Below are 27,582 nucleotides of genomic sequence, written 5' to 3' on the forward strand. Positions count from 1 at the left end.
CCGCTACTTTTTAACATATTTATAAATGACCTAGAGATGGGAGTAACTAGTGAGGTAATTAAATTTGCTGATGACACAAAGTTATTCAAAGTCGTTAAATTGCGGGAGGATTGTGAAAAATTACAAGAGGACCTTACGAGTCTGGGAGGCTGGGCGTCTAAATGGCAGATGACGTTTAATATGAGCAAGTGCAAAGTGATGCATGTGGGAAAGAGGAACCTGAATTATAGCTCAGTGTGCTGCTGTGGCTAAGAAAGCAAATAGAATGTTAGGTATTATTAGGAAAGAAATAGAAAACAAAAATGAGGACGTTATAATGCCTTTGTATTGCTCCATGGTGCAGAGAAGGGCGACAGAAATGATAAAGGGGATGGGGCAACTTCCCTATGAGGAAAGGCTAAAGTGGCTAGGGTTCTTCAGCTTGAAGAAAAGGCAGCTGAGAGGAGATATGGTAGAGGTCTATAAAACATTGAGTGGAGTTGAATGGGTAGATGTTAAGCTTCTGTTTACGCTTTCCAAAAATACTAGGACTAGGGGGCATGCAATGAAGCTACAATGTAGTAAATTTAAAATGAATCGGAGAAACCTTTTCTTCACTCAATGTGTAATTAAACTCTGGAATTCGTTGCCAGAAAATGTGGTAAAGGTGGTTAGCTTAGTTTTAAAAAGGTTTGGCTGGCTTCCGAAAGGAAAAGTCTATAGACCAGGTCTGACTTATTTTATTCTTATTTTTATTATCTGTTTTTCAGATGATTAAGATTTTGTATGATGTATGTGGTTTATAAATATAGAATAATAATTATTATTATAATACCAAATCTGAAATGCAAGTAAAACAAAAACGACATCACATAAATGCTGTAAAGCTTTTTAATGCAAGAAAACTTCTGTTAGGCATGCCACATCCACCAACCCTTCTTTCAAACAGAAATACAGATTATTTTTGCTAGCGGTGAATAAAAATTGTGATTCTAGATTTAGAAGATTTTCATTGTCCAGCTGGTTTGCAGGAACTCTCCAAAATAGAATTTTCATCACTCCACTTTTCAATAAGCCATGGCTGCTCTAGTACAGCGAACTTGCACAGGAATGTCTGTAAGAGGAACAAATAATAGATTAGGTGATACATGGTACTGAGTTCATGGTTACTTTGCACTCTTTAAGATTTTGGGGTCCTTTTACTAAGGCACTCTACAAAGAGGGGCATAATCGAAAGGGACGCCAAGTTTTGCTGAGGACGTCCTTGCAAAACATCCCGGTGGAGGGGCAGGGAAACCCATATTATCGAAACAAGATGGACATCCATATTTCATTTCGATAATACGGTCAGGGACGCCCAAATCTTGAAATTTAGGTTGTCCTCAGAGGTGGTCGTCCCTAGACTTGGTTGTTTCTGATTTTCGGCGATAATGGAAACCAATGACGCCCATCTCAGAAACGACCAAATGCAAGCCCTTTGGTCGTGGGAGGAGCTAGCATTCATAGTGCACTGGTCCCCCTGACATGCCAGGACATCAACCGGGCACCCTAGGGGGCACTGCAGTGGACTTACCTTGTGTGCTGAGCCCCCCCCCAAACCCCACTACCCACAACTGTACACCACTATCATAGCCCTTACAGGTGAAGGGGGGCACCTAGATGTGGGTACAGTGGGTTTGTGGTGAGGTTTGGAGGGCTCACATTTACCATCACAAGTGTAACAGGTGTGGGGGAGATGGGCCTGGGTCCGCCTGCCTGAAGTGCACTGCACCCACTAAAACTGCTCCAGGGACCTGCATACTGCTGTGATGGACCTGAGTATGACATTTGAGGCTGGCATAGAGGCTGGCACAAAATATTTTGAAAGATGTTTTTTGAGGGTGGGAGGGGTTAATGACCACTGGAGGAGTAAGGGGAGGTGATCCCCAATTCTCTCCGGTGGTCATCTGGTCAGTTTGGGCACCTTTTTGTGCCTTGGTCATAAGAAAAAAAGGACCAGGTAAAGTTGTCCAAATGCTCGTCAGAGATGCCTTTTTTTTTCCAGTATGGGTCGAGGAAACCCATGTGTTAGGCACGCCCATGTCCCGCCTTCGCTACACCTCCAACACGCCCCCGTGAACTTTGGTCATCCCCGCGACGGTAAGCAGTTGGGGATGCCCAAAATCGGCTTTCGATTATACCGATTTGGGCGCCCTGTGAGAAGGACGCCGATCTTCCGATTTGTGTCGACAGATGGGCGTCCTTCTCTTTCAAAAATGAGCCTGAAAGTGTCCAGCACTGAGATTAGTTCGTGGGTTTGCCATGCGCTCCAGTGCAACAGAAAAATAGCCACAGTCAGCGTTTTTTTTAAGGCCACAAGCTAATTTCCCCATTAGCCTGTGGCCATTACCTTCGGGAGCCCTTATTGCCACCTATTTAGGAGGCAGTAAGGGCTCCCGCACTACTCATGCACTAATCGGGTAGCATGCGGTAATGTGCCCATGCTGGCCAATTACTGCAGGCACACCTACTCTCCACTTCCAGACAGCCTCCCATGGCACATAATAAAAAAAGAATTTTTTTTAACCTTGGGAGTAGTAAATGCTGTTGCTGAAAATACCATGGGACACCTCAGCACGTCCCACAGTAGTGCCCTTTTACTGCAGCTTAGTAAAAGGTCCCCTTTGACCCTAATTTTCAAAGAGAATATATGCATACACTTGCCATAGATATTAAATAATCAAGGACTTTGCACCTGTTTTTTGTTGAGTAGGTGAAATTTTTCTAGAAAATAAAATACATAGATTTTAAGATACAATTTAGGTGCATTTTCCCCCCTAATTCAATCCAAAATAGCTGGCTGGAAATGCTTCCCTTAAACATTGCTAAAAGTGTCCATTTAAAAAAAAGAATCGACCTTCAGCATGGTGTAAGTGGGCAGAAGAGGCTTCTACTCGATCAAACCACTTGTAGCCGGCTGTCCCCAGACATTCAACGGCGCTTAACAGCACAGTGCTGTTGAATATCCAGTATGACCACCGCGGCACTGTCTGGTTAGGGCCAGGGTGGTCTGGGTGTACAGTTAGGGCAGAGCTGTAAGATATTCACTGCCAGATAGGACCACACAAAAAGCATTGACAATTACAAAAAGTGTAGAAATTTGCTATACCACACAAAGACCTTGAAAGGCGGTTTACAATAAAAGCTAAATTAAAATTAAAGGAAAACAAAAAAACAGTTTAAAAGCAAAAGATCTTATTGAAAGACAGAGAAGATACAGATTGATAAAACAACTGTAAGCCCCGCCCCCTCTCAGGCAGTCTAGATTTTATCAAGTGAATCAGAGTACCCTGTGTCAGTAGTCCTGCCAGTGACTCAGAATCACCTGTGGGAGTAGGGCGAGGGGTACAAAAAAAAAACAAACTAATCTCCTGGCTCACCTTAAGAAGATGAGAAAGCAAATTGACACAATTCTCAACTTCAACTCAGTTAAAGCTTTAAATAATCCAACCTTTCAATTTTGCGAGTTAATATTGTTTTTTTATTTTATATTTTCAAATCATGGTAAATATCTAACTATATCATGTATAAAACAATTTCCTTCCTTACAAATTGAGGCAAGTAGTTAGCTATATTGTGTTCAAAATAATTTTTCTTCCTGTCACAAAACTATTCTTACTTAATATATATACATTAAACCTTTGTCTGTTCCGTATCCCAACAGGTCAATTCCACTCTTCAGTCAGGAAACCCAAACATCAGGTAAGTATATTTCCTTCCCTTTTACAATATTTTACATGTATGAACCTTTATTTACTGTGGATTTTGCAATTGCTTCTCTCATCTAAGTGCACAAAGAATTTGATTCTTTGTAGTTTTTTTTCCTAGGTACCTCCTCAAGACAACTTTAAGGTAAGTATAGGTCCATGTTACTCTCTTTATCAAGTCCCTTATGACTCCTCTCTCAATGTGCTTTCAGTGTTGGTGTAAAGAATACTCTTTTCCAGCTTTCTTGCATTATCTTCTTTCTTTGAACATTGGGTACCGTGTTGTTTGTGATGTTTACATGTATGAAGCTATCCGGAACCAGGAACACCTCAGGGTACCTACTACTCTAGGCTTTAATCAACTCAAAGAAGAAAAACCCTACACCCTGTCTATATAGTGGCACTGGTAAATGACACTAGCAGCTCTCAGGGATAATTGATTTTCCCTAGCTAACTACCCAATACAAAGAAATGGATAATCCTGTATCCCTATACTTTCCCTCCCACAGTTAATTTAAGTAAAAGGAGTGTAGGGAGTAATTTTCCTTTAAACAACTGGAAGCATAAAATTACCTAAGGTTAAAATAACTCCCAGCTGTATTACATGTACACTGCCCCTTAAATACAGTGTAATCAATGCTCTTCATTAAATAATGGTTCATTCAAAACCTCAGTGAAGCTTTTCACTTTTAAACCTCCTTCTCAAACCAATTGAATTTGATAGAATCTTGAAGTACACTTCAGCCAGCACTTATGCTGTAAATATTAAATATGACACTTTGTTAAATAAACCCGTTTTACCGGCTCATCAGATCATTAACATACTGGTATGATTTATTGTGTCATTTCATTTCTGTCCCCACGGATTCTCAAACAGCTCAGCCACCTCTCTAAAAGCCTCTAAAAACGCGCCAGGCTTTTTAATTTAAGTAATTAAACTTGTTCACTCTTTCCACACTCACAAATAGCCTTTAAAACACTCCCAAATCCGTTTTTTAAACAGATGTTCTCTAAAACTGTTCACAGACAGCTAACATACGTCGGTACAGCTTCTCCCTTACCTCCCAACTGCCAACTGTAAAGTTTAGAACCCAGTGACACCAGCATGAGCCTCCAGCACTCTAAACCCCCAGTACACAAACACGGCCTTTTTAAACTAAAAAAAAAAACAAATTTTGAACATATACATATAGACAACATTTCAGATTAATATAAATAGTAGTAACTTTTTCCTCCTTAGAGCCCGGAAATCCTCCTTATTCACTCTGGCACGAGCCTCCTGTGAGCTCCGTCCATGAGCTAGCACCTGGCTCGTGCCCACTTCTGCACCCGGCTCCTCACACTTCCCGGCGCATGCCACTCTCCTCCTGTAGCTGGCCGCTCCCTCCCCACCAAGTCCCACTCATCTTCTTCTCTGTTCCCCTTCTCCCACACCCCTAGTTGCATCCATCTTCTGTTCCTACTCTCTCCCACCCCTTCTAGTCCCATCAATCTTCTGCTCCCTCTTCCTTCTCTCACACCCCCTAGTCCCATCCATCTTGTGCTCCTTCTCCTTCTCCTTCTCCATCTCTCTCTCTCTTACTCTCTTCCCACCCCCCACCCCCAGTGGTCTCATTTTTTTTACCCTTCGCCAGCCGGTCTCGCCCCTGTCTCTCTCTTGCTTTCCTTCCAGCACCCCCGCGCCGCAGCTGCCGTCACCACCACTGCCACCGCAGCACTGGTGCCTTCTAGTTCTTTCTCTCCTTCCAGCCCCGTGGAGTCCGGTATCACACCCCCTCAGTCTTCCAACCCCTCGAGTCACCAGCAGCTTCAGCGAGAAAGCAGTACACACACTGCTTTAGACCTACCCCGGAAGCCCTTCTCTCTCCTAAAGTTTTCCTCCTACGCGGGAACAGGAAGTTGAAGCAGAGAGAAAGGCTTCTGGGGGCAGGTCTAAAGCAGTGTGTGTACTGCTTTCTCGTTGAGGCTGCGGGCAGCTCGGGGATTGGAGGACTCAAGAGGGGGGAGCAATACGAGGTGCTGCGATGTTGGAAGAAGAGAAAGATGGATGCTGCTGCAGTTCATGTATTCTGCTGCAGTTCATGTATTCTGCTCTTTTTCCTGCCGGATACGCTGCCATGGCAGAACTGAAAGGCTGTGCACTGTTTGGTTGGATGAGTAGGGAAAACTGGGTGGGCCTGAGCTGTGATTGGGTGGGCCTGGGCCCACCCAGGCCACCCGTAGCTATGCCCCTGCTCCCTAGTCCTAGTATTTTGGAAAACATAAACAAGCGACTGACCTCTACCTGTTCCACTCCACTCAACTCACCTCGATCATATCTCCCCTCAACCATCTCTTCTCCATGCTGAAGAGCCCTAACCGCAGCCTTTCCTCATAGGGAAGTCATCCTGTAGCATGATATGAGTTTAATTGTCAGAGTTATTGATTTTGCTGGATCAGATACAAATGTATATATAAAATAAATACAGCTGCAAAGACTTATTGGGACAGAATCAGATAAACTGGTCTGGCTTTCATCTCCCCCTTCCCCCCCCCTGAAAACTACTGATAACAAAAACTAGCTGGGTGGATACCTAAGCCCATCAACACATCTCCAAAGAACAAAACTCTGAAGAAGTACAGAAATCACAAAGACTAGAGTTAACCAAAGACAGTGAAACTCCACATATTCTCAGACAATGACTCAGACTGAAAAGCCCATCTAGCTATCTAATCTGACAAAAGAAGCCCACCTACTCTCAGACAAAGACTCTTGTAATCCTGTCAGATGCCTTATGGATGTATATCACAGCAGATGTCCAGACAGAAAGTCTTATGCTGTCATTAAACATGTGTTCAGTTACCACGCCCCATCTCAAAAAACCAGATGAAGCCAGTTCTCAGACATCCCACCTGACTTCAGCCTAGGGTCCAGCAAGAAAATATAAAATGCCCAGCTCTGGGGGCTCTTGGAATCTGGTTCTTTTTGCTTTGCCTCTTGCCATTCTGCTGGACTTCACACAAACCCGGATAAAACTTTCTCCAGGCTCCAACAACCACAACTCTGCAACAAAAGACTTCTGTTTCTTCAAGGATCTTCACTTCACCCAGCAGCCTCTATTGAAGTGAGTTACCATTATCCAGCATAATTTATAATTCAGACCTTTTAATCTTGAAAAGCACATTTCCCTTCTGAAAGATTCTGAAAAACTGACTCTCTCTTGTAACATTATTACATTGCCTGTATTGTAAATAAACCTTTTAAAGTTAAATATATGGTCTTTATGTTCTGAGCACATGTCCTTAAACCTTGCAGTGCAGGTTAATGTAATTCAACAAATATAGTATTTAATTCCCCCTTTTCTTACGTATTCTTATTCTTATCATATTACCTTATATGTAATTGGTGGAGAATAGAATATATATTATCTAACATAATACCTAACATTCTATTTGATTTCTTAGCCACAGCAGTACACTGAGCAGAAGGTTTCAATGTATCATCAACAACGACACCTAACTTTCTTGGTCTGTGACTCCTAATGTGGAACCTTGCATGACATAGCTATAATTCGGGTTCCTCTTTTCCACATGCATCACTTTGCACTTGCTCACACATTAAACGTCATCTGCCATTTAGACGCCCAGTCTCCCAGTCTCGTAAGGCCCTCTTGTGATTTTTCACAATCCTCCTGCAATTTAATGACTTTGAATAACTTTGTGTCATCAGCAAATTTAATGCCCAAAGTAACCAAAGACAAGCAGCATTTCTCTTACGCTCTGACTTAACTGAATATAAGGAACAGTACTTTTCAAATTTGGTTTCAATATCAGAGGTGGTGATGATATCATCGGCTACACTAAGAGTCCAAGGGTTAGGGCCAGAGGATATTACCCGTTACTTAAACAAAATGGGGTTATCTACACCTAGAATAGTGTGTGTATGTGTGGCAACCTCAGAATAAGCTGAAACATCAGTTTTCTTTTTATGCCAAAACATGGTTATGCAGTAAAATTGAAGAATATATTTAACTTTCCACAAGTTGGTATGGGGAGAAGCCGGGGTAGGCTTTGTGTGTCAGAAATGCTCTCTTTTATGGAGAAGGGAGGCTTAGAATGATAGCTGGAATGGCATAAATTTCATGAGAGTTCAGTAAGGCTTACTGGCATGAAGACCGCTCTTGAAAATATGCCTGAACAACAAGTGGTTACCAACCTCAAAAGGATGGAAGTTTAGGAATGGATATATAATAGAGAAGAGGGTTAGAAGATTAAAGATTTGCTAGGCACCAGTTCCAACACATTAGAGTGTCTTCACCAAGGTACATGCTAGCAGAAAATGAAAAATAAAGCCACAGGGACAGTAAACTAGATTGAGTTACCAGGAAAGATATGTGGTGCCTGTTTTTACTTTTACCAACAATAATTTTATTAAAGAAACACAATACTCAATTCTCTATAAAGCAGCAAAATAAAATTTCAGTAACCATTTAACTTTTAGGAGGACACTGTTATCTTGTGCACAATTTTCCTTGGCCACATTCTTCCACCATTTAAAAAATGTTAGATAATATATATTCTATTCTCCACAAATTACATATAAGGTAATATGATAAGAATAAGAATATGTAAGGGGGAATTAAATACTATATTTGTTGAATTACATTAACCTGCACTGCAAGGTTTGAGGACTTGTGCTCGGAACATAAAGACCATATATTTAACTTTAAAAGGTTTATTTACAATACAGGTAATGTAATAATGTTACAAGAGAGAGTCAGTTTTTCAGAATCTTTCAGAAGGGAAATGTGCTTTTCAAGATTAAAAGGTCTGAATTATAAATTATGCTGGATAATGGTAACTCACTTCGATAGAGGCTGCTGGGTGGAGTGATGAAGATCCTTGAAGAAACAGAAGTCTTTTGTTGCAGAGTTGTTGTTGTTGGAGCCTGGAGAAAGTTTTATCCGGGTTTGTGTGAAGTCCAGCAGAATGGCATGAGGCAAAGCAAAAAGAACCAGATCCCAAGAGCCCCCAGAGCTGGGCATTTTATATTTTCTTGCTGGACCCTAGGCTGAAGTCAGGTGGGATGTCTGAGAACTGGCTTCATCTAGTTTTTTGAGATGGGGCGTGGTAACTGGTCACATGTTTAATGACATCATAAGACTTTCTGTCTGGACATCTGCTGTGATATACATCCATAAGGCATCTGACAGGATTACAAGAGTCTTTGTCTGAGAGTAGGTGGGCTTCTTTTGTCAGATTAGATAGCTAGATGAGCTTTTCAGTCTGAGTCATTGTCTGAGAATATGTGGAGTTTCACTGTCTTTGGTTAACTCCAGTCTTTGTGATTTCTGTCCATCTTCAGAGTTTTGTTCTTTGGAGATGTGTTGATGGGCTTAGGTATCCACCCAGCTAGTTTTTGTTATCAGTAGTTTTCAGGGGGAAGGGGGGGGGGGGGGATGAAAGCCAGACCAGTTTATCTGATTCTGTCCCAATGAGTCTTTGCAGCTGTATTTATTTTATAGATACATTTGTATCTGATCCAGCAAAATCAATAACTCTGACAATTAAACTCATATCATGCTACAATCCCATTCCCTTTAACATTTTCATCACTCTTCTCTGGATAAGGTCGATACAGGATATGTGGCTAAGAGTATTGGGGGTTGTTAGATTAAAGACATACGTATATGTTTTGTTTATACAGCGACCGTTAAATGAAGCATGAGAGGAAGATCCCTGATGCAGCAGTGAGAGAACTGCAAAGTGCTGGCCGCGTCAGAGTGTGTACTGGTCTGTAGTGAGAAGAGCTAATGATTTGCGCTGTTTGAAGTGTTTCTAGAGGACACGAGATTATTTTTGAAGGTAAGTGAACTATTTCATTACCACATACCAAGCACGTTTATTACCATAAATATATTTTTATCCATTTTCTATAAAGTGTTTATACGTTGAAGTTCTGAAGAAAATTAGAAGCTGCAAATCCCTGACAGGATTTATAAAATTACAAGGAGGTTTTTAAGCCAATGATTGGGAGTGAATACGCTGTGATACATCTATCCGAATTTTCTGAGGCTTTTCCTACCCTTTAAGGAAGAGTACAGATATGAGACATATGAGGTATAGAACAAGGCAAACCCGTTAATGGGAGGCCGCCCACAAACAGGCCAAAGGTCAGTGAAGCCCAAAAGGAGGAGTGGGATTAGGGACCAGAAATGGGGGTTAGGCTACAAAGGAATAGGAGAGGGAACAATGGGAGAACTGAGAAGAGGAAAGGGTTAAAGGGAAATGGGAAGGTAAGAGAAAGGAGGGGCAAAAGAGGGGGAAGGAGGCCAAAGCAGAGGAAGTAGGGAATACCATAGCAGGGAAGCTAGGGAAATTCCACTCTCTGTCCAGAACTGACTCCTGTGTGCTGGTATTATCATAAATGGCAAGTGACTGATTTGTGCTGTTTGTTGCTTGTTTCTGAACCACTGTCCTGATTGGTACTTAAAGTGATTCAATTGGCACTTGGACATGATCTGGCATTAAATATCCAGGTCTAATTGAGTCTGCAGCTCTCAGCGCCTTAAAAATTACTGACTGCCAAAGGCAGAATATTATCCAGTTAGTCCTTTGAGTGGAAAGATAATTATGAAATAGTAATTTAGAGGCCCTTTTACAAAGCATAGGTAAGCCCAATGTGGGCTTACCGTACACTGACCCAGAACTACCGCCGACCCAACGTGACTGCCGGGGGTAGTGAGGAGTGTATGCCATTTCTAGTGTGCCAAAAAAAACATTTTATGTTGTAGTGTAGTGCTAACCCGGAGCAATTCAGGCAACACCACGTGCTGTCTGGTTAATGCCGGGTTACTGCAGAAGCCCTTACTGCCACCTCAGTGGGTGGCGGTAAGTGCTCCCCCTGCATGGCCATGTGGTAAGAGTAATCTTACCGCATGGTCATTTTTTTAGGGGCTTTTCTCCGCTGTGGTAAAAAGGGCTCTGGCGTGCAGGAAAAACGTCCCCTTCTGCTACCACAGGGCCCTTTTTCCCGCAACGTAGTAAAAGGATCCCTTAGGGACTCTTACACAAGGGCAACAGGGGTAGCTTGCTTGGTTTATGGCAATTCGGCCCTACCTCTGGGCTCCCAGGGAGCCTGCCAATTCCGGGGCTAGAAAATATTTTCTAGCATCTGGGGCATGCCTGGCAGTAATCAGGCAGCACCACGTGCTGCCCAGTTACCGTCGGGCTCCCCCAGGAAATGGACATACGCAAGTGTTTTTAACTTACCGCACAGCCATTTCCATCCTTTAAAGAAAAAAAAAGCTTTTCCCAGTGGAGGTAAATGGGGGCCTCAGTACATGGCAAACCCGTATGTCGATGCCACCGCAGGGCTCTATTTACTGCCATTTGGTAAAAGGACCCCTTACCCAGGCAAATGGCTGTGAATATCTCCTCTCCTCTCCTCTCCCCTCCCCCCCCCCCCCCGCCTCACCCCATGTTTTAAGTCTGAACATTGTTTTTTTTTTTAAGTATTATTTAGGAAATTTTTAAAAATGGAACATTTTCCATTAAGTGTGGCTATTTCTCTAAGTACGTGAACTTGGAATGGCGTCTCTTAACAAAGGAATCCTCACTCTTTTGACTCCATTTCGATATTTAAAGCCTAAATTATGTTAAACATTGGCAATTACAAAAAAGTGCATTAATTTTCTTCAATTACCCGGGACAATGAACATTTTGTATATAAGCCTGTTCGATCTGACAAAGAATAGACAATGAAAATATGATTTCTAATTCAAATTCAGACCTTGTGCAGAATTCTGTGTTTTGTCACAGACTACTCATATATTTGTAGTATATTTGCAGGAATGTACACTTTTTAGTTGGTTGGTGGCATCATCCCCTACATCACTGTTTAGTGTTTTATTTTACACTTACAGTATTATTGGAATAAGAGCCAAATTTGTACAGGATGAGTAGATCAGAAAACAGACTTTAAAATCCCTTAGGGGCCCTTTCACTAAGTAGTGGTAAAAGGGGCCCTGTGCTAGTGGCGGTGGTCATTTTTGCTGCATGACAGAGCCCATTTTACCACAGCAGGTGAAAATAACCAAACATGAAATGGCCGTGTGGTAAGTCCACACTTGCTGCATGACCATATTGGGGGGGGGGGGGGGGGGGGGGGAGGGGAAACACTTACCACCACCTATTGAAGTGAAATTAAAAGCTCCGAGAACAGCATTAGTGATGATATGTTTTTTAAATGTTATTTTGTAGCCAAAAATTGATAGACTATATTTATATCAATGGAAAATGAAATTACAAAGTATTGAACAGACACATTCATAAAAGGCTAGAAATATCGCTGCCAAAAGAAATAAGCTCTAATGCTGCTCTTTGTTGGGCGTTGTTTATAGAATAGCATTTGGCATCTGGATCTGTGCCCAGTTTTGTGTGTGAGGAATTATACCAACTGAAACCTGGTGTAAATCCTTGTGCGTAAATTAGGTGCGGATTGGCCTTATTCTGTAACATAGCGTTCCAGGAATGCCCCTGACCCGCCCATGATCCTCCCATGGGGCCACATCCCCTTTTTGGGTCCACGCGGAAAAATTTATGCAGTCATCTTTATAGAATAGTAACTATAAAGACGCATGCGTAAATTCTAATTATTGCCAATTAGCGCCTGTATTGTGAGTACCACATATAGAATTAGGGGGAAAATGTCCTCTTTGTATTCCATAATCTCTTGGGTTGATAGTCAGCCTGTTGAAGTCACGGTTTTAGAAATGCTGATCACCACGGGCAGATTTAGGACCTAATTTTCACCACCTGGATTAACCATTAAGCAAAATAAGTACATGCTTAGCGCACCAAGGGAAGGGGACACCATACAGTTTTTTTTCCCTAGCTATTATGCCCATAACTCTTTCACTGCTGTCTGCCACACCCATTATCCAATATGAATTTCAATGTTTTTCTAATCATTATAAATATAAATGATCCCCCTCTCACCCTTATTGTTCTTGCTGTCTATTGAGCCACTGCTCCGCACGTTGAAGACGGATGAGCAGATAAAGGGGCTAGAGGTGGGTGGAGAGGTAGTGCAGACTTTGGCATTTGCGGATGATCTGTTGGTGGTGATGAGGGACCCCCAGAATTCATTGAGGCAGCTCTGGGCACGGATAGAACAATACAGTGCTCTTTCAGGGTTTAAAATAAATGCACACAAATCACATTGGCTCACCATCTCTCCTGGGGTGGGAGGCACAGGGTTAGAAGAACTGGGAGTGGAAGAAGCTGAAGAGGCAATCAAGTACTTAGGAGTCCAAATCCCCCAGAACCTGGCTCAAGTGTGTGCCCAAAATGTGAACAGGCTATTGGAGGATATGGCAGACAAGTTGAAGCTGTGGCAATCCCTCCCGCTCTCTTTGCTTGGCAGAATAACGCTATACAACATGATGATTTACCCAGATGGTTATATGTGTTCCAAACGCTCCCACTTTATCTTCCAAGGAAAGTGGAACGGCAAATAAACAAAATATTGCAGAAATTCCTTTGGAAAGGAAAGAATGCAAAAATTGCTCTGCGGATTCTGCAGATCCCAAGAGAATACGGGGGCCTGGGCCTCCTGAGTTTGCGATACTTAACGGTAGCCTGTGGAATCAGGCTCCTAAATGACTGGTTTCGAAAGACAAGTGAATACTCTGCTACCACTATGGAATTAGGCTTGTTTGGCCCAGACAACTTTACAGGATTTCTGCATGGTAGCAAGCAACATCCCCCAGCAGTCCTACAGAAGTCACATATTTTGCCTACGATGAAAGCGGTGTGGAAATGGATCTGCCGCATGCATGGCTTTTCGCCTAAAACTACCCCCTACCTGTCGATTTGTGGCAACCCGGGGTTCGAGCCTGGGACAAGTTATACTGTATTCAACAGATGGAAGGAAAAGGGGATAGAATACCTATATCATGTGCTCACAGACGAAGGGCATATCAGAACGTTTCCAGAACTGAGAGCTCAGTTCAAAATAAATTCAGCGGACTATTTCCATTATTACCAGCTGAGGCACTATGTGTCCAGTCTGACTTGGACAGACCTCACCGAGGACGTGAGGGAAGAACTGGCTGCTGCTATGTCGCTGGGGGCGCAATTGAAAGTGCTCATGGCCTACCATCATCGCCACATCCAAGATACAATGCCAGAATTGGATTACATGGGCTACACGGCAAAATGGAGCCAAGATCTGGGAAGCCAGATAACTGAGACTATGTTTAAGGACCATGTGCGGTCGCTCTGGCAGACCACAAAACTGGCAGAGCACTGGGAAATACAATATAAATTCGCACTAAGGATATATGTGGCGCCTAGAAGAGCTTTCCATATGGGAGCATCACCGGATGGAGCATGTGGGAAATGCCATAAAGAAGGGGCTACATTGGCTCACATGTTTTGGACATGCCCAAGAGTGGTTTGGTTTTGGAAAAGTATACTACAACAAGTGACAGAACTCTGGTCCCGAAGATGGACATATGATCCAAAGTTGCTTTTTGGACACCCAAGGCTAAGCAAGCCAACGCCGAAGGGATTCACAGACTTTGTAAAAAGAGCTACAGTAGTAACGAAAAAAGCAATCCTGCAGGAGTGGCTGGGGAACAAACCACCATCACTGCAATATTGGCGAACTCAAATGCTTATACTTTTACGTACAGAACATCTGGCAATGTGGAACCAGCCAAGGATAAGAAGACAACAATTTGAATGCAGATGGGCACCCTTTTGGGAAACCTTGAGCAAGATATTGAACCTATAATCCCCGTTGCTGCTGCTCCTGTAACCTCTGCTTGTTATTGGATATATAAGGGAAAAAAATGGGGGGGAGGCTTTGGGGAGGGAAGGGGGGTAGGGAACAGGGAGGGGAGGGGAGGGGGAGTAGTTTAGGGGGGGAAATACTAATATCAATAAAAATACAAAATGTGAAGATATGCCAATTGCTGTTATGGAACTTGCTTATGTAATGTGAAATGTTACAGCTGATTATGTTCACTTAATAAAAATGATTGAAACATAAATATAAATGATGTTTTGTTTTGTACAATAATGATATTTCTCAACACTTATAGGGCCTTGTTTACTGGTTCATTTCCAGCTACAGATGTTGAATATCTGGGTCTTCAGAGGGCCCCAGAAGTTATCCAGGTACTGCTGATATCCAGTGCTGGTGCCCAGATAGATATTTGGGAGAATTTGGACAGCTTTTTATTTAATTTAATAACAGCATTTATGTCCTGCTTTACCATCAGGTTTAAGGCGGGTTACAACCATAAAAGAAGACTGAAAATCCAAAAGAACAATTTTAAAACCCCCCATAAAACTCTACAAATAACGCAGAAATAGTCAAGTTTTTACAGCTTTTCTAAAACAGATGTAGTGTGGAATATTTCTAATAGCAGAAGGAAGATTGTTCCAAAGTTCAGGAGCTGATTCAAATAATGTACTCTTTCTAGTTCTACTCAACTGACAGCTTGTGAGCAGAGGGAGTGCCAGCAATAATTCTCCTGAAAATTGTAAATATTGAGATGGCTTATAAACAGTAACCAGTGTCCAGGACATATACCATACAAAATTTTGAAAAAAAAATTCAAAAGTTTAAATTCGATTCTCGCTCTAATGATCAACCAATGTAAAAAATGAGTCGTATGGTCAAATTTGTGTCTCTTCAAAATCAACTTAGCGGATACATTTTGCAGTTGTTTAGTTGGTTAACCCAACAGACTAACATTACAGTAATCAAAAGTTGTAATAATCAATTTGGAAATAACGAGTTTTCAAGAGACTTCTACGTCTACGTAACAATTTTAGTTTGAACATAACCTTTAGGACCAGATGATTTAAATGCTTTTCCATCATCAAATTAGAATCTAATCACACTCCCAGAAGCTTTATGGACCACACATTCTATGCCTCTGGATCACCCCAGCACTAACTGGATAGTGCTGTGGTGGTCTGTGCTAATATTTAGCGGCACTCTTCAATTAAGTGCTGCTCATTATTAGCCGAGTATCTAGTCAGCGCTGTTTAACCGAGCAAGAGTCTGTCCTGCCTGGTTAAATAGCCCTGAATATCGACCCATATATTATTAATGAAGAAAAAGTATTTCAGATTACCGCTGTCTGTCCTGGAGTGTCCACTAATGCACAGGAAGCTCCGTTGTCAGTGGACCCTTTTTTGCACTGTGTCAGTCCTATTTCTACATCCATTCTGTATATTACTCCAGCAACAACCTAGTGAAAAGTAAAATTATGTATAAAAAATGAACATATGTAAGACTGCGGGCATTTCAGGCAATCACATCGGGGACAATTTTGAAAACACAACATACTCACGGACCTTATATGGTAGCATGACCCCTAGCAGTAGTAACATAAGACTAGGGGTCATAGACACCATTTTGAACCTGTCACAGGCATAGACTGGAGCAACTGAAGATCACTCCTACTCACCCTCTCCCAGACCATCAGGGATCCCTTATGATATGCCTAGGGTAACCTACAGGAGAGTATAGGGGGAGCATTGGAGGGTATGGATCTTTGTTGGCAGTGGGGGGAGGGGGCTTAGCTAGCAGCATTAATGTATCTTTGGGGACTGAAGGGTGCATGAGTATCTTTGTGAGAGGGTTCTGGGATATCTCTGGGGGATGGAGGGGGAGAGGGGAGCTTCTGTTTTTCTCACATTGACATTCACTCTGAGTATCTGGATTTTGGAAGTGATATGTCTGAAGGATTGGTCCTTGGTCGCATTCTTTGTAACATTTTTTAAGCAATATTGTGAAAGGGTGATCAGGTAAGGTTTGCCTCTGAGAATAATGTCAAAATATACATTAGGGTAGACATACCATAAGGTATAGATAAATTGAGAAGGGATCTAGTAAAAATTGCAGAACAGATTTTGGGAGCTAAGATTTAGTGCTATAAAATACAGAACTGTGTATTTGGGCTGCAAAAAGCAAAGGGAGTGGCTCAATATAGGGGGTGAAATACTTCTGTGCACAAAAGAAGAGAGGAACTTGGGAGCAATCTTAAGGTGGTCAAGTAGGTAGAAACAGTGATGGCAAAAGTCAGTAGGATACTTGGATGCACAGGGAGAGGAATGGCAAGCAGGAAAAAGAGGTGATAGTGGGAAAGGAGCATCATGGTAGAAACATATAAATGCCTCCATGGGAGATAGACTTATGAGTAAAATATTTCTTTATGGAAATGGTGGTGGATGCATGGAACAGCCTCACGGCAAAGATGGTGGAGATGAGGACTGTATCTGAATTCACGAAAACATGGTACAAACACAGAGGAGTGGAAGGACTGTAGAACTTAGTAGTTGGTATGGATGTGCAGTCTGGATAGGCCATGTGGTCTTTATCTGTTGTCATTTTCTTGTTTCTGTATTTCTGTGTTTAGGGAATTCAAATCTTAGCCACTAGAGATATGCAGAAAAAAGTAGCTAAATTTTGTTCTAGTTAGTTACCCCTATGGGTTTCTTTTAGCATCACTGAGAACATTCAAATAAAAATGCATAGGATTAACTAATCAAACTTCCAGTGGCCCATTAATCATATAAATCTCTTATCACCAGGACTTTTCACTATGAAAAGCATCAGAGCAAACTTCTTCAGGAAAGCATTCCCTATAGTAAACTATGCATTATGAAGATTGAAATTGAACTGCTGTATTGACCACTTCCCTGAAAATGTTCATGAAACACTGACCATGTTGGCAGTGTGTCCATTGTTTCAACTGTTTCAAGCAAAGTATTTTTTGAACTACTTCTTCAATATAAACTATTTATATTGAAGAAGAATGCATAATAATGTCTCATCAATTTCAACTTATTGATGAGACATTATTATAGTTCTCCGAGGACAAGCAGGCTGCTTGTTCTCACATGTGGGTCGACGTCCACGTCGGCCAGGGAATCGGACGGCAATTTTGTTAGCAAAATATTTAAAAAATCTTTCCAGAGGCTTCTGGCGCGCGAGCAGCACACACCGCGCATGCGCGGCCGACTTCCCGCCCATTGCGTGAGCATTCCCGCTCAGTTATTTTTTCTCCGCGGTGAGGTGCGATCGAGTTTGCCCCACTGCTCTCAGGCCCGGGAAAGTTTTCTGCATTGTCTTTTTGTCTTTTTTCTTTCTTTTTATTAGAATTTACAGTAAAAAAAAAAAACTCCCGTAGTTTTTTCTTTACTTTTTTTTGCCACCGGCTCCTTTACCGACCCCGCAGCCATGTCCGATGGTGGCTCTCGATGAGCGCATCAGGGCCCTGCTTCCAGAGTTTCTGGAAGGGTTACTGCGCCAGTCTGCTTGGTGTCGGGGGTGCTTGTGCCTTCCGTACCGTTGGTTACAGCAGTCTCTGCCCTTTGCCTGTGGTGAGGTCCCCGACCTCGGTGCCGCCTGTGGTATCGGTGTCGGCTGCCACCCAGTTCAACTCTATTTTGACATCGGAGGAGGAAGCTTCACCGGAGTCCAAGCAGGCGTCGACTTCTCAGCACCGCCATCGAGGACGTCATTCCTCGGCGTTGAGGCAGGCTCAGTTTTGGACTGCTCTGAGAGATGTCTTGTCCGATACTGAAGATGAGCGTTCGTGGGAGGAAGAGGAGGATCCCAGGTACTTTTCTTTTGACGAGTCTTTTGGGATTCCTTCTGAACCTTCCCCTCCACCAGAAAGGAGACTGTCTCCACCGGAGAGTCTATCCTTTACCTCATTTGTCCGGGAAATGGCTGTAGCTATTCCTTTCCTTATGGAGGTTGAGGATAAGCCCAGGGCTGAGATGCTCGAAGTCCTGGATTATCCTTCTCCACCTAGAGAGGCTGCAATGGCTCCTTTGCATAATGTACTCAAGGAAGTCCTTATGCGAAACTAGTCATTCCCTCTGTCTAACCCCATGATCCTGAAAAGAACTGAATCCCAATATTGGATCCACGTGGAACCTGGATTGATGAAGTCTCAGCTATCTCACAATTCCATGATGGTGGACTCCGCTGTCAAAAGGGCCAAGAGTACTAGGGACTATGCCTCGGCGCCCCAAGGCAGAGAATCTAGAACCTTGGACTCTTTTCGGAGGAAGGCGTATCAGGCCGCTATGCTCGCTGCCAAAATCCAGACATACCAGCTCTTCACGAGCATCCACTTGCGGAACTCGGTGAGGCAACTGTCTAGCTTGGTTGATGCACTCCTTCCAGAGCAGGCCAAGCCTTTTCACCAGGTGGTCAGGCAGCAGAAGGCGTGTCGAAAATTCCTGGCCAGGGGTACGTTTGACACTTTTGATGTAGCATCCAGAATCGCTGCTCAAGGTATAATGATGCACAGACTCTCATGGCTGCTTGTCTCTGACCTGGATCATTCGGTCCAGCAGCAGATGGCGGATGTTCCTTGCCGGGGGGATAACCTTTTTGGTGAGAAAGTAGAGGATCTGGTTGACCAGTTCAAAAAGCACAATGATGCTATGGATTGTCTCTCCCACCGGGCGTCTTCTGCTACTACCTCCTCATCTAGGAAGTTTTTTGGAGGGAGGGAAGAGTGCTCCCTATTCCTATGCTAGGAATAGGTACACTCCTGCATCTCGGCAGCCTGTCCAGGCTCAGTCCCAGCGCGCTCGTTCTCATCAACAGTGTGCGCCTAAGGCCTCTGTGGCTCCCCAGCAAAAGCAAGGGACGGACTTTTGACTGGCTGTAGTTCAGCATAGCCTCAGCAAAAGTGTCCGTACCAGACGACTTATCGGTCAGTGGGGTGGGGGTGGGGGGGGGGGGGTTGATATTTTTTCACCAAAGGAGGCCTCTCATAACCTCCGATCGGTGGGTTCTTCAAATAGTACGGTCAGGATACACCCTCAATCTGGAATCCAAACCTCCAAATTGTCCACTGGGAGCTCATTCTTACAGTTCCCAGCACAAATAGGTACTTGCAGAGGAACTCTCCTCCCTCCTACAGGCCCAAGCAGTTGAACCCGTTCCACCAGGGGAAGAAGGGCTGGGATTCTATTCCAGGTACTTCCTTGTGCAAAAGAAAACAGGGGGGATGCGTCCCATCCTAGACCTAAGGGCCCTGAACAAATTTCTAGTCCGAGAAGTTTCCCTGGGCACCCTTCTTCCCATGATTCAGGAAAACGATTGGCTATGCTCTGTGGACTTAAAGGATGCTTACACCCATATTTCGATACTCCCAGCTCACAGGAAGTATCTTTGATTTCGGCTAGGAACACAGCACTTTCAGCACCGTGTACTGCCTTTTGGCCTGGCGTCTGCACCCAGAGTGTTTACCAAATGCCTAGCTGTAGTCGCAGTGCCGCTACGCAGACTGGGAGTGCATGTGTTTCCTTATCTCGACGATTTGCTGGTGAAGAGCACCTCGGAGGAAGGTGCTCTGGAGTCCATACGAATGACTATTCGGGTGCTAGAGCTACTGGGTTCGTCATAAATTATCCCAAATCCCATCTCACCCCAGTCCAAAAATTGGAATTCATTGGAGCCCTGTTGAACACTCAGACAGCTCGAGCTTACCTTCCTGAGGCAAGGGCGGACAACCTTCTGTCCCTGGTGTCCATGGTTCGAGCATCCCAGCAGATTACGGCTTGGTAGATGTTGAGACTTCTGGGGCACATGGCCTCTACAGTTCATGTAACTCCCATGGCACATCTACATATGAGATCAGCTCAATGGACCCTAGCTTCCCAGTGGTTTCAAGCTGTGGGGAATCTAGAAGATTCCAATATGACCATGGGGCGACCATTCCAAGTTCCTCAGCCACAAAAAGTGCTGACGACAGATGCATCTCTCCTGGGGTGGGGAGCTCAGGAAAAAGGTCTGCAGATCAATCTCCTGGAATTAAGAGCGATCTGGAATGCTCTAAAGGCTTTCAGAGATCAGCTGTCCAACCAAGTCATCTTAATTCAGACAGACAATCAGGTTGCTATGTACTACAACAACAAGCAGGGGGCACCGGATCTCGCCCTCTGTGTCACAAAGCCGTACAGATGTGGCTTTAGGCATGCCGTCAAGGCATGTTTCTCCAAGCCACTTATCTGGCAGGTGTAAACAACAGTCTGGCCGACAGACTGAGCAGGATAATGCAACCTCACATGTGGTCTCTATACATGGGCGTAGTCCGCAAGATCTTCCGAGCGTGGGGAACCCCCTCGGTGGATCTTTTTGCCACTCAGATCAATCACAAGGTCCCTCAGTTCTGTTCCAGGCTTCAGGCCCATGACAGACTAGCGTCAGATGCCTTTCTCCTGCATTGGGGGGACAGGCCTTCTGTATGCGCATCCTCCAATACCTCTAGTAGGGAAGACTTTGCTGAAACTCAAGCAAGACTGCAGAACCAAGATCCTGATAGCACCTTTCTGGCCACGCCAGATTTGGTTTCCTCTTCTTCTGGAGTTGTCCTCTGAAGAACCGTGGAGATTGGAATGTTTTCCAACCCTCATCACTCAGAACGAGGGGTCACTTCTTCATCCCAACCTCCAGTCTCTGGCTCTCATGGCCTGGATGTTGAGAGCTTAGAATTCGCCTCCTTAGGTCTTTCAGAGGGTGTCTCCTGAGTCTTGCTTGCTTCCAGGAAAGATTCCACAAAGAGCTGTTACTCTTTTAAATGGAGGAGGTTTGCCATCTGGTGTGACAGCAAGGCCCTAGATCCTCTTTCTTGTCCTACACAGACCCTGCTTGAATACCTTCTACACTTGTAAGAGTCTGGTCTCAAGATCAACTCTGTAAGGGTTCACCTTAGTGCGATTAGTGCTTTTCACCGCCGTGTAGAGGGTAAGCCTATCTCTGGACAGCCTTTAGTTGTTCGCTTCATGAGAGGTTTGCTTTTGTCAAAGCCCCCTGTCAAACCTCCACCAGTGTCATGGGATCTCAACGTCGTTCTCACCCAGCTGATAAAAGCTCCTTTTGAGCCACTAAATTCCTGCCATCTGAAGTACTTAACCTGGAAGGTCGTTTTCTTGGTGGCTGTTACTTCAGCTCATAGAGTCAGTGAGCTTCAGACCTTGGTAGTGCATGCACCTTATATCAAGTTTCATCACAACAGAATAGTCCTCCACACGCACCCTAAGTTTCTGCCGCAGGTGGTGTTAGAGTTCCATCTGAACCAGTCAATTGTCTTGCCAACATTTTTTCCCCATCCTCATACCCACCCTGGTGAAAGCAGTTTGCACACCTTGGACTACAAGAGAGCATTGGCCTTTTACGTGGAGCGGATGAAGCCCTTTAGACAGTCCGCACAGTTGTTTGTCTCTCTTGATCCCAACAGGAGGGGAGTCGCCATCGGAAAACGCACAATCTCCAATTGGCTAGCAGATTGCATATCCTTCACTTATGCCCAAGCTGGGCTGACTCTGGAGGGCCACGTCACGGCTCATAATGTTAGAGCCATGGCTGCGTCAGTGGCTCACTTAAAGTCAGCCTCCATTGAGGAGATTTGCAAGGCTCCAACGTGGTCATCAGTCCACACATTCACATCTCACTACTGCCTCCAGCAGGATACCCGACGCGACAGTCGGTTTGGGCAGTCGGTGCTGCAGAATCTGTTCGGGGTTTAGAATCCAACTCCACACCCTAGACCCAGTTTTGTTCTGTTCCAGGCTGCACTCTTAGTTAGTTGTTTATGTTTTCAGGTCAATCTATGTTATGTCCTCGCCGTTGCAAGGCCCAATTGACCAATGTTCCTTGTTTTGAGTGAGCCTGGGTGCTAGGGATACCCCACAAGTGAGAACAGGCAGGTATTTTCTGAGGACAGCAGGCTGATTGTTCTCACAAACCCGCCCACCTCCCCTTTGGGGTTGTTGTTTGTTGTTTATTTGCTTTTTGATTAAACTGAGTTGGAACGCTCACGCGACGGGCGGGAAGATGGCCACGCATAACCGATGACGATTGAAGGCAAGCACTTGTTAACTAACTATTGAGTGCTTGAGTTTCCTGCCTCTGATGGTCCAGAATAAAATACTTTTTGATGTGATAAGTCCTGGTGATAAAAGATTTATATGATTGATAGACCGCTGGGAGTTCTGTGTGTGATGTGGATTTAGATATCCCTGCATTGAAGATTGGGGTCTTTATATGTAGGATAAACTAATGACGTTTTAATACACAAACATGATACAGAGCACTATCAAATCTTACAATACTGCATCAGATGATGTGGTAAATTCTTCAGTATGTCACCAAGTGTGTCATGTTTACAGCGCTCTATAGAATCTAAGGGTTTTTGCTGAACTTCACAGATTTTCTTATTATCTATTACAACTATGAATCTGCAGATTTTTCATAGAGAATTCCTTCATCAAGTTGCCAGTGGAGAACTTCTCATGTCAATGGATAAATAATAAGGATGAAAAGCCACCCTCATTAAGCACTCTGAAGTCTGTTGTCTGAACAGGGTACAGTAGACCTGATATTCAGCTGGTGTAGGGACCAAAATAAATACTGGCCTCACTGCTATTTGTAAAGGTATCAGTAATGAATGAATATATAAAGTGGTCCCTTTGGGGCCAATTTACTAAGCCTCAATAAGCACGAACGCGGGACGGGCTAATGCATCCCATGGTAATTTTTGGATTGCGTGTGCGACCCACGTACTAAAAAGTAAAATGTATTTTTTTAGTGCTGGGGGCGATTGTGGGGGCTAAGAGTGCACGTCTTTTGTGCTAATTGGTTAACGTAGCTACATTGCTGTGTGCTAACCAATTAGACCGTGGTTAGTGTGTGAGCCCTTAACACCTAAAAAATAGGTGGCGGTAGGGGTTTATGCCCTAATAGCCACACTTTAATGGGAAAATTAATATGTGGACATTAATAAAGCAAAATAGAAAACTTGCTCAATGTACTCTGGCAGTAACAATGGCCTTTAGTGCACAGGAATGACCCAAGTAAGGACGCGCTAAGGCCACATTTTACCACAGTCTAGTAAAAAGTCCCCTTTGTGGCCATGACCAGTTCAGTTCAGGCCTGCTATTCAACACACCTAAACTCAATTTAAATATTATCCATTTTGTGGCAGAATATTACAAAAAGATACTTAAACATTATTGATTTTATAACAATAGTTCAACCAATTAATGGGTGCAAACTGGTTCTTCTATGCACCCACTCACATGATATAACCAGAATCATTGCTATTTAGGGGTTACTGGGACTATTTGGTTGATTGATAATTTTTAACCTGTAGTCCCCCGCCCCCACTCCAAACCCGGTTTCTCTATATCTGGATAGCATCAGGCTGTTCAGTCAGATAATCTACCTGATACTATCTGCTAAAGATTTTGAAAGTCTATAGCTAGTGAAGTTATACTTTCAACAATTGCCAGTGAGCCTATAGGAGAGAATTCAATAAAAAGCGCCAAAAAAATTCAGCGCTAAGTGCTATCCTATAAAGGGTGTGCACCTTATGTAGAATAGGGTTTGGGCACTGGACATATACCTGCTAAAACCAGGTGTAAATGCTGGACCCAAGGTAGGTGTGTTAGGCCAAATTCTGTACTACCATGTGCAGAAAGCCTCCCCAACATGCCCTTGGCCACACCCCCTTTTCAGATACATGCAAGAAAAGTTGAGCGTCCTGCCTTCAAGAATAGCGTGCAGCTAGATGTGTGGGCAGCTTCTAATTAAAGCAAATGAATTAGCTAATAATTGATTGTTAGCACAAAAATTATTGCTAGTTTAGGGCTCGTCAATCAATTAAGTTGCGCATGAATCTTGGGCGTGCACCCAAATTTCAGTGCGCAACGTTGGGTGTGATATATAGAATACAGAAGATAGTGCCTTTTGAATATTGGCCCAAATGTTTCTAGGGACATTACATATTTTTGATGAAAGCATATATATGGCCAGATACTATATATGGAGCTTAAAAAATCCACATGGAAAACATTTCCGCCTAAGCATATTCTATAAGTGGCGCCTAGATTTAGGTGAAGTATATAGAACATGCGTTGTCAATATCCTAATGCCTAAAACTACACGCATCCATTTACATCAACAAAAACATAGTGTAAATCCCAGTGCATAGATTTAGGCACAGAGGGTAATATTCTATAACACATATAAATTTACGAACATCCATGAAATGCCCATCCCCCCCCCCCCCCCCCCCCCCATAATCATGTCTCTTTTTGCCTGCATGCATTAATATGTAGGTGCAGTGTGTTACAGAATATGCTCAGGGAGCAGTGTGTGTAAATTTTAATTATTGCCAATTAGTGCTTATTATTGCTTATTAAGTGTTGTTAACAACACTGGCTCGTTAAGCCAATTAAGCTACACACATTGTAATAGAATATGCTTAGATTTCAGCGCAGAATGCTAAGTGCGTTATATAGAATCCAGGCAGGGCCGCTGAGAGACTGGGACAGGCCCGGGACAAGGCCGACCCTGGGCCCCCCCCCACCAGAGGTCGCCGGGGGGCCCCCCTCCACCTGCCACCGGGCCCTCTCTCCACCCCCAGGCCCTCTGCACTGACCTTAAGCGCCTCACCTTCAAAAGCGCAGCAAGCAGCGGCAGACCACTCCTTCCTTCCATGTCCTGCCCTCGTGGAAGTTACGTCAGGTGAGGGCAGGGACACGGAAGGAAGGAGTGGTCTGCTGCTGCTTGCTGCGCTTTCGAAGGTGAGGCGCTTAAGTTCAATGCCAGGGAGCGATGGAGGGTGGGCGGTCCGGACTGTGGCGGTGGCGCCAGGCCCCCCCGGAAGCCTGGGCCTGAGGAATTTTGTCCCCCCTGTCCCCCTCTCTCGGCGGCCCTTAATCCAGGGGATAGTTCTGTACTATTATTAAGTGAATTTCTTACCACAGAAAGGATATGAAATGTATTAGGTAGAAAAATCCTATAGTGGCCCTTTTACTAAAGAGCATTAAGCCCAACGCATAGTTTGCACACCACACAAGGCTTATCTCAAAATGCATCAAAACATTTTGCAGTAATTTCACTGTTAGTGTGCCGCTAATTGCGTGTAATTTTTTTTTTTTAATTTTTTGGGGAGCGGTGTTCCATGGGAAGGGAATAGGTGCGGAAGCATTAATCAGCTAGCACATTCTGATTAGCATGACTCTAACTGGATAATTCAGACTTAGAGCCTTTTTTTACCAAATCACTCTAGTGATTCCTGGCACATCAATGCTGACAAAGCCCATACTTTGAGGGATTGTAAGCTCTTTGAGCAGGGACTGTCTTTCTTCTATGTTTGTGCAGCGCTGCGTATGCCTTGTAGCGCTATAGAAATGCTAAATAGTAGTAGTAGTAGTAGTTTTACTAAGCTGCAGGAGAAAGGGTCCTATGGTAGTGGCGGGGGCCATTTTTTCCACGTGCCAGGGCCCTTTTTATCTCAGTGGGTAAAAAGCATCCCCCCCCCCCCCAAAAAAAATAAATGGCCATGCAGCAAGTTAACTCTTACCACATGGCCATGCGATGGGGAGCACGTAATGCTACCCACTGAGATGGCGGTAAGGACTCCCACGGTATCCTGATGGTAACCAGACAGCTGGCGATGCCTGATTACTGCTGGGTTAACCCCACACTAGAAAAAAAAGGTTTTCTGGCGCGCTAGAAATGGCACGCACTCGAGCCAGAAATACCACCAGCAGTAGCTCCGATTTAGCATGTGATAAGCATGTGTTGGGCTTACCGACATTTTTCACAAGGGCCCCTGAATGAGCTTTGTCGGCATTGCTGCATAGGTATCGCTAGTGAGGTTTGGTAAAACAGGCCCTTAATGTGGGAGAACTTTGCGCCTTCTAAATAAGAGGCAGTAAATGCTCCTATGATATTTTTTTGCAAGTCCTGCATGTTAATGGAAAAGTTAGCGTGGGTCTGGCAAAAAAATAGCTATTTATAAAGCCCTACATACTGCCACAGACAATCTGGGCTTAATGCATTTTATATTAAGCCCAGATCTTAACGCGTTTTAGTAAACGGGTGCCATAATTTCACTGAAAAAACTGCCATTGCCTGGGGTATTAGAGCACTCGGCAGCTAAATTCTTATAGAGATGCTCTTATCCTTTCTGCTCCACTAGATGACACACTTTTTATTGTCATAGAATAATAAAACAATGGCAAGGCTAGCTCAAGGGACTGTGGCAACTTTTGCATTGGTGTGCCCCCCCCCCCAATCTGGTATCTCTCTCTCTGTCAAGTACCCCCTCCTACTGGACCAGGTGAAGTAGTGGCTCAGGGCACCGATGATAAAGTGTGCCAAAATCCCAGTCTGGCATCTATCTCTCTAGGAGATTGAACGTAGACCAGATTGGGATTATGGCGCCCTTATCACCGTCAGCCTAGGCCAGTGCCTCACTTGGTCCATAGGTTGAGCCAATCCTGAACAACGGGCTTCTCATTCAGAATATCACTAGGGTACAGTGTTTTAAATACACTTCCTATTTATTGTGATTAGATTGTGCATTTTCAAAGGTTCTGTACAAGCAAGGATTTGTGGTGTGCATAAAATGTTCTGGAATACAGCACTCTGTCTCGAGTTAACAGTAAAAAAAAATCTACATATATAGAATTATAACCATTGCATTGTTGAGACAGGAAACAGAAGCAAAAATGAGATGCAACAATGCCTCGGTGGTAATGTACCTGTGATTCTGCTGATAAAACTTTCAGGACTTTGAAGAGATATTCATTGTCCGACTTCTCATTATATACACTCACTGCATAACTGGCAGCAATCTGCACATCAGAGCGGCTTGGATCGATTTTTTCTGAACCTCCAACAAGGGTATCTGCAGAAGAGAAGAGGACAGAGGAGGAGAGTATGACACTGAGACACAACCAGAAATTTGCCATGGCTTCAGTAGTGAAGGTGCTGCGCTACTATGCAATTGTGATGGAAATGGAGAGGAGACGA

At 43.8% G+C, this 27,582-nt stretch overlaps 1 protein-coding gene across 1 annotated transcript; it reads right to left on the reverse strand.

Moving 5' to 3' along the window:
* Positions 1–852: 852 nt before the first annotated feature.
* LOC115464406 (cystatin-2-like) lies at positions 853–27,582 on the reverse strand. Its single transcript, XM_030194789.1, has 3 exons — positions 27,312–27,582; positions 15,860–15,976; positions 853–1,093 (listed from the first exon to the last, which is right to left on the reverse strand). Exons 1-3 carry the CDS (start codon positions 27,519–27,521, stop codon positions 989–991), a joined length of 432 nt encoding a protein of 143 aa, XP_030050649.1. The 5' UTR covers positions 27,522–27,582; the 3' UTR covers positions 853–988.

Source organism: Microcaecilia unicolor, chromosome 3 (assembly GCF_901765095.1).
Source record: "Microcaecilia unicolor chromosome 3, aMicUni1.1, whole genome shotgun sequence".
NCBI lineage: Eukaryota > Metazoa > Chordata > Amphibia > Gymnophiona > Siphonopidae > Microcaecilia > Microcaecilia unicolor.